This window comes from Sycon ciliatum, chromosome 1 (genome assembly GCF_964019385.1).
Source record: "Sycon ciliatum chromosome 1, ocSycCili1.1, whole genome shotgun sequence".
Lineage (NCBI taxonomy): Eukaryota > Metazoa > Porifera > Calcarea > Leucosolenida > Sycettidae > Sycon > Sycon ciliatum.
This window is the reverse complement of record NC_088643.1, coordinates 52,268,838-52,280,171: the sequence shown is the minus strand read 5'-3', so window position 1 is coordinate 52,280,171 and position 11,334 is coordinate 52,268,838. Positions and strand designations below refer to the sequence as shown.

At 45.5% G+C, this 11,334-nt stretch overlaps 1 protein-coding gene across 1 annotated transcript; it reads left to right on the top strand.

The window, feature by feature from the left end:
- The first annotated feature begins 723 nt into the window (after positions 1-723).
- On the top strand, positions 724-9,207 carry LOC135805328 (uncharacterized). The gene is made up of 2 exons (XM_065319352.1): positions 724-2,029; positions 7,603-9,207. Exons 1-2 carry the CDS (start codon positions 724-726, stop codon positions 9,099-9,101), a joined length of 2,805 nt encoding a protein of 934 aa, XP_065175424.1. The 3' UTR covers positions 9,102-9,207.
- The last annotated feature ends 2,127 nt before the right edge of the window (positions 9,208-11,334 follow it).

Here is an 11,334-nt window from a genome sequence, read left to right as displayed (position 1 = left end):
CTCCGAAAATAAAAAGCTACACAATGCTGCATGCACAAACGCATTGCACACGTGAATCTCTATTCTACTTTCAATCACAGCCTTTCAATATTAGCCCAGATTACCACTTACCCGCCTTCAGCTGATGGCAGACTAATACAGCACACCATCACACTGATTCACATATCCTATCGAGCATGACTTGCCACATTTGCAACGTCTATCGTCCACGAACACCAACACCTATGGTTAGACTACACACCTACACCCCTAACAATTTCCCCTTTCTCACCTGTATCTATCCGCAGCACTAACATTGCATAACTCCAGAACCACTAACAGAGAGACATTCCCACCTGCACCTCAACATCGTATCTCATCACCATCAACTCCCTATTAACTCGTACCACCACCCAGATTCCTGCATATTCACTGCAACCGTTGTTCAGAACCTCTCAATTTTGTTTCCGTTTCACCTTGTTAGTTTTAGTCTTTGCCATGGACAATAGCAACGCAAGCAGGATGAGCCAGTTTACCTTTGATCAACTCAGTCACAGTGGTGTAGCGTCAAACCCCTACGCTCACGACGCTTTGGTTCCACAAGACCAATCACGCAGCGCATCGACACCATTCTCCTACCTACAAAATTTGGCGGCACCAAATCTTCAGCTTCAGGATCACCAGCACTATGACAACCTCTTTGATGGAGTACTTTTTCCCTCCTTGCCAGAAGACTTTACGGGCATGGGTTCCAATGTGAACACACGACTCGTACATCATGATGCGTTTGCGCCTTTGGGTGATAGTACGTTGACGGCAGCACCAGCGCTAGCAATAGCGTTACAGCCAAAACGACAGCATCTCCATCCGCCGAATAATACTGGCTTACTTGATTTGCTACCAAGTCCACACGACCTCAGCCAGTCACTTCCACAGAGTAATGTATTCGGAAAGCAGCCGTCAATGAAAGAACCTGAAAACCCAGCGACAACATTCTCCTTCCACCAAGGTCAGACGGCACCGATCCTTCCGGATAGCCTAATGCCGGATAACCAGCATACTTCCAACAGCTTGAGTGATGCAGCACTCTTTCCGTTCCCGCCACAAGTTTCTAAAGGCGTCAGCTCATTTGGAAATATAGGATTCCCTCATGATGTGTTTGCGCCTACTGGCGACACGAATGCGATGGTCGTGTCAAGGCAAGGACGACAATATATTCCAAGTTTACCGGAAATGCCACCAAGTCGTCGTCACGACCTCAGTGAGCCACTTCCACAGAGCACCTTACTTGGGCAGCAGCCGTCAATGAAAGAACCTGATTACTCAGCGACACCATTCTCCTTAAACTCAGGTCAGGCGGAACCACTCTTTCAGCCTAACCTACTCAACAGCTTGAGTGATACAGCAATCTTTCCCTACCTGCCAAAAGTCTCTACCGCTATGTCCTCCGATGTAAATACAGGATTAAATCATGATGTGTTTGCGACATCGCGTGGTAGTGATGTGTTGCTATCACCATCACTAGCGAGAGGCCTACAACAGCAACAACAACATCACAAGCCACCACATATTCCCAGGCTGCAGGTAATGCCACAGCATCACCATGACCTCAGCGAGCCACTACCACCGAGTAACTTACTTGGACAGCAGCCGTCGACAAATGAACTTGAAAAAATTGCCAAAGCAAATATAGTCTGCCCGCAATGCAAAAGGAGTTTCTCTTGTCCGTCGCAGCTCAAAATACACTTGACAGTGCACACCGGCGAGAAGCCATATCCTTGCACAGAGTGTGGACGAGCCTTCAAGCATAAGCGTAATCTAACTGTGCACATCCGAAAACACACCGGGGAGAAGCCACATCATTGCGACAGATGCAACTCACGTTTTTCTCAGCTATCGACACTAACCAGACACAAGAGAACGCATACAGGTGATAAACCGTACAAGTGCACTATCCTGGGCTGTGAACAGGCATTCTCACAGTCCTCCAACCGCAACTGCCATGTGCGTCGCCACAAGGCGAATATGGAGACGCAAACCAAACCTGCCAGTGGATGCAACTAAAGAGACACTGCCCAATTGCCCTCCCATCACCAGGTCAAAAACAACAAAGTCGGCAGGATCTAGGAGCAGCAAATAAGAAGATACCAGCGACAGAAGTTTCAGTTTACGGGAGATTATTTCCAATTATGGGCAGGGGCATGCTTTTCACACTGGGGCGCACTGTGCCGAATATGAGCAATAGAAGAATCTGATCACATGTGTGCGTGTGTACGTGTGCCTTCAGTACTACTAGTTGGGTATGTACGTTTCGTACCCTCAACTCCCAAAATATGGTGCCACACCCAGACCGCCATACATGCACGTGTACTCGTACTTGCCTAAAAATGCATTTGCCGGTGCAGACATCCCTCCACCCTCCGCGATCAAAAACCATCACTTCAGTGATTTATATGATACAAAATAGCATAAAGTTTTGGCTTGTTTTGATACAATGTCAGCTGGTTCGTTTGTGGTTTTTCTCTTTTGCTGTGGTTCCTTTTGCTACATGTGACTGTTGTCCATGTGGAACGTGGTGTTCGTTTGTTCCGTGTCCTGATTTTTTAGAATGTCATCAATGGGGCAGGTGATGTAGAACGATGTGTTGTTTTTCTGCATGATGACATTCCCCAAACTGTCTATTGCCTCGCATAGATGCGTTATATGAGCATTCGTGATTTTTGAGTTTTGAGTTTTGTCTTTTTGAGTCTTTTTGTTCCTTCCAGTGGAGTTGTTGTCCCTGGTTTCCCGTCATGTCCTTTGTTCAAATACGTTAATGCAAACAAACGAGTGCTCGTCTCCTGTGTCCTGCGCCCCTGGGTACGAATGGCCGTGATACCGTTACAATATGTATCGGTACTCTACGAAGTACTGCATGTCGAAATAGCAATGGGGATGCGGCAGTGCGAATATCAGATGGATTTCTATTTTATCTGACTTCAGCCAAATAAGAAAGATAAAACAGACCGTAGCGTGAATGAAAAACGCAGGGTAGAACTAAGCTATTGGGGGAGTGAATGCAATCCCGACATTGTAAGGTATTAGGTACTGAAGAGCGGAGTACAAAGAGGTCGCAAAAAAGGACACCATCGACATTGGTAGCGGTTCCAAATCTCCCGATCAGCCAGAAGATCTCCCGATTTTTTGATGTTTTTGAAACCTCTCCCGATCTCCCGCCTAACAACAAAAACCTCCGTTTTCTTTGCTACCAATTTTTCGTCAACTTCATAAACCTCAAACAAAGACACCAGCATAGGGTGAATATCAAGAAAAAACACGCACACATGCACTAGAGGCAGCTCTGGTGCTGCCATCAAATTACTATCACCCGGAGGCGCAAACACATCTTGATGTACGAGTTCTGTATTTACAATAGAGTCAAGCCCGGTAGAGACTTGTGGCAAGGACGGAAAGGGTGGTGTGTCATGCAGGCTGCTAGTATCCCGGGTGATCCCGCACCAAGTAGTTAGGCTGAAGGATTGGTGCTAGGCCCCAGCGGACATTGCTAACATTATATCTAGCATATTTAGCACATTCTGGAAACTAGCATTACGCTAGCATAATCCCGTACGTTTTGGAGAAAACTAACTAAGGCCACGCCGTTTTTTTCTATGTTTCGCGTCACCTTATTCGATGAAATCAATGAGGGAGGGCGAAAAAAATAAAAATACAGCCATCCAAAAAAAACAGTGTACGTGCATTGCATGCATTTGTGTACAGTGAAGCGACGCGGCACTGTTCATGTACATTGTACTTGAATACATGAGTGTATCCCCTATGCCATGCTTGTGGTCCAAACACAGGCGGCATGATGATTGTGTGACTTGCGGCCCAGCTTATTACACACCGCGTCGGATGATTGACTCAGCTCGGGCACGAGTGCTGAGGGAAAAATATAGAATCCCCATGAGGTCAAAGCGGCGCAGGTCATGCGTTCGCTGTTTGGTCCCAAAAATCAAAAAAATAATCCTGCTCCCAAGGAATCGTCCGAGTGTCAGCAGTTGATTTGGTGATTCTAAGTTTGTGCCTTGACGGGGTAAAGGATGATGGAGCTTGACAGAGATGCCTGCCAAAGTGATGAGTCCACCGTGGAAGATGTAGATGACGCCACGTATCCACTTGGTGACCTGAGTTGCGGAGATGTTCAGCTGTGGACTACTGGTGAGATTCTCTCGTCTGCATTTTTTGGTCTCGTCTTGGCCTTGTGAACGCGAATGTATAATCTGTAGCATACTAAGCGCCCCAAACTCACCCGAAAAATGGGAGTCTGCCCACGGTGTATTGTCTGTTCACTATGACATGTGACAGTGTTGAAACTGTGACAGGATATTATTTTATTCATGTCCTGAAAATTACGTGTGTACCTAGTATGTAAATTGTTGACATTATATGTAAACCTCCGCCCTCAACCCTTGCTTTGCCTATGTGCAGATCCATGTAAGAGTGGCAGTGCCACAATGGTGTACAGGCCTATGGAAGATGAAATAATCCATGGAATTTGCGAACTGCTGACAATGAGACAGGCGGGTGTTACTGAGGCGATGGAGTCATTCCTGCATGTTATCAGGACACAGTTACACAAGGCATCAGGTTTTGGAAATCTGCTACGCCAGGAAGTGTGCCAGCTGAAGGCATGCAATGGTGCTGGCATTTCGCAAGCATGGCAACAAGTGCTCTCCAGCATCTCAACAGCTTTTCCCAAAGTGAAGCTCTGTATAAGACACAATATGACACAGCTAAAAACAACTGAAGCAGTGACATGTGAATGTTGCACGAGCATGCGTGTGTGTGTGTGTATGTGTGTGTGTGTGTGTGTGTGTGTGTGTGTGTATGTGTGCGGCTGTGCCAAAGCCTAGAGTGTTCATTTGCGGCTGTGGCAGGGACTTCCGTCGGCCCAATGATCTAACTCGCCACAGGAAATACTGCAACTCCTGATGCTATCATTGCACGGAGCAATGGGCATCCAAAGGTCCAAAGGTGTATGTGTGTTGTGCATTGGTGGTCGATTCACATGGCTTTGCCAGTTGTGTGGATTATACAGTTATCTGATGCAAGTCTTGATCTGTCTCATTCAGATCTTGTTCGCTATCGTTGCTATAAGAGAAAATCTGTGGGTGCACATCCAGTGCATTTGCAGACTTGCATTCTTCTCTTGCAACGGGCGTATGCATGGTGTGTGTGTGTGCGTGCGTGTGTGTGTATGCTTCTGTTATAAGTGGATCAAGCAGTATACAGGGTATTTACGGGTATTCGCCTTGAGTGCATTTGCCCATAGTGTGACTTTTGTCGCAGAGAACTTTGCTAAGTCGGTCAGGCGACTCGGCCTCACGTTTCCTGAAGGCAATGTGTTCAGAACACAGTTACTTCAAGTACTTCGAAGTATGAACAGCTATGAACAGTTAAGAAATGACAAATATTGTGTGTAGTTCATGGACCATAATGTGAAACACTTTGAATGCAGAAGAATGAGGATAGTGGCATCAAATGCTGCATAGATTCTGTTTGATATGCTACATTTTTCCCTTCCATGAAAAGGTGAGTGCATCATCGATCTTCATCTCGAAACTTCACACAAACCGAGAATGGAACTTGGACAACATGAAGGGGCCATGGGCATGGTGTGTTTAGTGTAGAACTATTCCGAAAACAGGGTGTCATTCGCACTTACTCAATTCAAATTTGAGTACATTTCGTGAATAACTTACCTTGACATTCCGTCGTCTCCAAAGCGGTGAACTTCCCAAAAAAAATTAAAAGCCTCGGCTCAACCTAAGGTAATGCGTAGTTCGTATCAGAAACAACCAGCTTTCGCTCTGGAGATCCAGAATAGGCCTTGAAGCATAGCAAAAACAATTGAGAAAAAGAAGATGACGACGACGTTTCAATCACGCATCAAATTTCGCGGGTCGAGTGCAGCAATCCTCGGATCGTGAAATGTGTGGCGTGTCGCCTCCCGGTATTTTACGACTCCCTGGTTGAACCAATCTGTTATGAGTGTAGGTACCTGCCGCTTCATTACTCTGACTGAGTTGATCCAAGGCAAAATAGCTCATCCTGAGTGCATGGCTATTGTCCATGGCCAAGAATTGGTACAGAAGTCGAAACACAAAGAAATATTTGAGATTCTGACCAGCAATTGTAGTGAATACGCAGGATTCTCGGTGATGGATAGAGCTTTTTTTCAAATGGTTTAAAAGTAGATGATGGTGATGAGATTCAGTGGTAAGATGCAGATGAGAATATTTCTCAGTTAGTGGTGCTGAAGTTGTGGGTGGTAAGTGTTGAGGATCGCTGCAGGTGAGAAAACGTAAATGGTCAGATTGCAGACTGGCAATAGGTGTTGGTGTGCGTGGAAGGTAGAATTGGCAAAAGTGACAAGTCATGGTCAATAGGGTAAGAGTCTTAGGTTGATGGCGTGCTGTTTCCACATGCAAGAGCTGCAATGTAAATGCAGGACTCGCACATCATGATGTGTTTGCGCCTTTGAGTTACAGTAATGTGATATCAGCACCAGAGCCAGCAATGGTCTTACACCGAGGAAGACAACATATCCAGTCGCCACATATTTCCAGGTTACTTGCCATACCACCAAGACAACAAGTACAAGTGGCGAGTGCAAAGTTGCGAAAGTTCGTGCGAAGTTACTCGATCACTTCATGATGTAGAACAAAGGTTTGCACACATTATATTATCATTTCCTTTACTGGCCTAACTTGCTTTTAATACTTCATTACCCACTCTACTCAGTATTATTACCTTTATTGGCCTTTTATACTTAATTCTCCTTTTTAGTCGATATAATGAAATTTGGCAAATTTGCCTGTTTGTTCTTCGATTCTAAATAAACAAACAAACAAACAAAGCAAAAACATTAATTTTTCGTTTTTCAGAACCTCTCTAATCTAACTTAACGTTATGTCGAGAGTAGAACCTCAACTCTTCAGGTAGAAAACTGCACAGATTGGCAGATAACCATGCATGTGAGTGCTGCTATATTATCCTAAAACAGGAGATGCGTTCAGTGTGAATTATGGCAAGAAGCAACCGATCGACACCTCAAAGAGTATGATTATTATGATGGCTACCCCCCCCCCCTCTCTCTCTCCAAATGAAAAAACTACACAATGCTGCAAAAGTGCATGCACACCCACATTGCACACGTGAATCTCTATTCTACTTTCAATCACAGCCTGTCAATTTTAGCCCAGATTACCACTTCTCACCCGCCTTCAGCTGATGGCAGACTACTGCAGCACACCATCACCCTGACACACATATCCTTTCGTGGATGACTTGCCACATTTGCAACGTCTATCTTCCACGAACACGAACACCTAGGCTATCGTTAAAGTACACACCTACACCCCTAACAATTACCCGTTTTCACCTGTATCTATCCGCAGCACTCACCATGCTAAAATCCAGCACCACTAACTGAGAGACATTCCCACCTTCACCTCAACATCGTTTCTCATCACCATCAACTTCCTATTAACTCGTACCACCACCCAGATTCCTGCATATTCACTGGCACCGTTGTTCAGAACTTCTACATTTTGTTTCTGTTTCAACTTGTGTATTTAGTCTTTGCCATGGACAACAGCAAGGCAGGCGAGATGAGTCATTTTACCTTTGATCAACTCAGTCAGAGTGGTGTAGCATCAAACCCCTACGCTCACGATGCTTTGGTTCCACAAGACCAATCACGCAGCGCATCGACACCATTATCCTACCGACAAAGTTTGGAGGCACCAAATCTTCAGCTTAAGGATCTCGAGCACTATGACAACTTGTTTGATGGAGTACTTTTGCCCTCCTTGCCAGAAGTCTTTACGGGCATGGGCTCCAATATGAACACACCCCTCGTACATCATGATGCGTTTGCGCCTTTGGGTTATAGTAAGTTGACGGCAGCACAAGCGCCAGCAATGGCCTTACGGCCAAGACGACAGCATCTCCAGCCGCCAAATATTCCCGGCTTGCTTGACTTGCTACCACGTCCACACGAACTCAGCCAGTCACTACCACAGAGTAACGTATTCGGAAAGCAGCCATCAATGAAAGAACCTGACAACCCAACGACAGCATTCTCCTTCCACCAAGGTCAGGCGGCACCGATCCTTCTGCATAGCCTAATGCAGGATAACCAGCATAATTCCAACAGCTTGAGTGATGCAGCACTCTTTCCGTTCCCGCCACAAGTTTCTAAAGGCGTCAGCTTATTTGGAAATATAGGATTCCCTCATGATGTGTTTGCGCCTACTGGTGACATGAATGCGATGGCAGTGTCAAGGCAAGGACGACAACATATTCCAAGTTTACCGGAAATGCCACCAAGTCTTCGTCACGACCTCAGTGAGCCACTTCCACAAAGCACCTTCCTCGGGCAGCAGCCGTCAATGAAAGAACCTGATAACTCAGCGACACCATTCTCCTTAAACCCAGGTCCGGCGGAACCACTCCTTCAGCCTAACCTACTCAACGGCTTGAGTGATGCAGCAATCTTTCCCTACCTGCCAAAAGTTTCTACCGTAATCCGCTCCGATGTAAATACAGGATTACATCAAGATGTGTTTGCGCCATCGCGTGGTAGCAATGTGTTCCTATCACCATCACTAGCAAGGGGCCTACAACAACAACGACGACAACAGCAAGATCACAAGCTGCCACATATTCCCAGGTTGCAGGTAATGCCACCATACCAACACGACCTTAGCGAGCCACTACCACAGAGTAACTTACTTGGACAGCAGCCGTCGAGTAAAGAACCTGCAAAATCTGCCAAAGCCAAACTAGTTTGCTCGGAATGCAATAAGAGTTTCTCGTATCCGTCGGACTTCAAAAGACACATATCGGTGCACACTGGCGAGAGGCCATATCAGTGCATAGAGTGTGGAAAAACCTTCAAGAGGAAGTATAGTCTAACTGTGCACAAGAGAACACACACAGGTTACAAACCATATAAGTGTACAATCTCGGGCTGTGAACAGGCATTCTCACAGTCCTTCAGCCGCAACCGGCATGTGCGTACCCACAAGGCGAATATCGAGAAGCAAACCAAACCTGCCCGTGGAAGAAACTAAACAGGCACTGCTCTAACGGACCAGCATCTCCAGTTCAAACACGGCAATGCCGGCAGGAGCACCAAATCAGAAGATAGCGGCGCCAGGAATTGCGGTTTTAAGTTAAGGGTGTACGGTTTTGTAAACATGCTTTCTGTGTTGGCGTGCACTGTGTGTAATTTGAGCAATAGAATGATCTGACAAGTGTGTGTGTGTACAAGTAGTATCGTGGCCTAAACTGCATTTGCTGCTGCACCCATCCTATCACCCTTCGCTATCAACACAGTCACGTCTTTGATTTATATATTGCAAAACAGCATATGTACAGGGTACTATATTGGTTTTTGAACGATGTTTTGGTTTTCTGAATGATGAAATTTCCCGTGTCTCTTGTCTCGCGTATAGTTTGTTGTCGCATTTTTGGTTTGTCGAGTTGTGCTACAATGTTACCTTGTTCGTTTGTGGCTTTTCTCTTTTGCTGTGTTTCCTGTTGCTACATGTTGCTGTTGTGTATGTGGAACATTTTGGTCGTTTATTCAATGTACCCGTTTTTGGATTTAAGAGTTCAAATAAAGTAAACAAAGAAAGAAACAGGGGAAGAGTGTGGTGCTCCCTTTATGGGAGCTCATGGTTTTCCTGCCGACTTGAATTCTCACTACAAACAAATAACATCAAAATATATTTGTGGAATGTCAATAATGTCATCAAGGGGGGGGGGGAGGGGCAGGAGTTGTAGAACAATGTACTTCCTCTCTGTATGATGATATCCCCCAAACTGTCTCTTGTTTCGCGTGCATGCGTGAGATGAGCATACGGAATTCGTGAGTCTTCAGTCTTGCCTTTTCAGTCTTCTTGTTCACCCGTGGAAGTTGTTAAGAGTGGCTTTTGCAGTAAAAAGACAACTGTCGCTGGAGAGACCTTGGGAGTGTTGTGTGCTACCCACCACCTCGACCAGCATATACACCATCCAACACCCGGTGAAAACACGTTAGACCTAGTTCTCTCCGACTTCACTACCACAGTATCAACCAACGTGCTTGTTCCCCTCGGCAGGTCCGATCATGCCATTTTGATATGCAAATTCAAAGCGGTTTCCGCACGCCGCGATCCTACAACCTCTCACAAGGTGTGGAAATACGACAGTGCTGACTGGAACAGACTTAGGGCATTTTACCGCGGTCACGACTGGTAGTCGATAATGTCAGACGATCCCACTCTGCTTCGCGAGCGATTGTATTTGTATTTGTATTTTTATTTCCATTGCTATCAGGTTCGGCCTCATTTCCTCTGTGATGCGCTGACGAGTCCACAAAGGACGAAACAGTTCTGTCCGCAGATTGTGTATTTGTATTTATATAATTATCTTATGGCACATCATGATGACGGCCAGTAAAACTGAGACAAGGGTGAAAGCCAACCACAGCAGTAAAACAGATAAAAGAATACAAATAAAAGGCAAAAGAAGCAGGACAAAAATGTTACGAGTTATGACTAACTGTCCACCAATGTAACCAGATCTTATACAGTCAGCGAGTGCGAAAAAATGGCACAAAACTGACAAGGAGTACTGAGACATTTGGCGACCTGTTCTTCTTTTCACAATAATTCAATTGGCTCACCATCCGAGTTAAATATTGCACACCTGATGAGCCGTCATGACCTATACGGCGAAACGTTCGTCGTGTGGAAATGAGGCCGAATAGAACAGTGAGTTTCAGAGGTGTTCATCAACTTTCATTACTTTCCTGACAAACAAAACTGTCTGGCTGACAACGTCTTGGCAAGACCAAAAACCGCCAGAACAGAACGGAAAACAATTAGGTTGTATCCAGAAAGATAAGCACGAGAGATTCAAATATATTCAAATAACAGCAGCCACGTGGTGCATACGACGCATCACACGGAAAAGGCATGCATAGTCCAAGTGTGTCGCGGCGTGCAAGGCACAGCGAGTAGTAAACTTATTAGTATGTACCATGCGGTAATATGGAATGCATCATTCTGTCGTCCACATGACTGTATCAAAGGAGGCGAAATCGCCTGTTTGTGGTGCGACGTTAAATAAACTTCTACAACAACAACAACAACATCACGACGTCACAATCAGTGTGTCTCATCGGTAGACCTTCTGAACAACTTGTTATTGTACGTAACTAGTCCATCAATTCATACATGATAGTGGAGTTCAGTAGGGTGTTGACGTTTCGGTTTGTCACTATTCGTCTTCCCTTTCTACGTTCATTACATAAACTTG

Excerpts from the sequence above, each read along its gene's own strand:
- LOC135805328 (XM_065319352.1), top strand. The coding sequence starts at position 724 with ATGGGTTCCAATGTGAACACACGACTCGTACATCATGATGCGTTTGCG. Across the intron at positions 2,030-7,602 it reads GACGCAAACCAAACCTGCCA|TCTTTGCCATGGACAACAGC; the intron begins GTGGATGCAACT and ends TTGTGTATTTAG.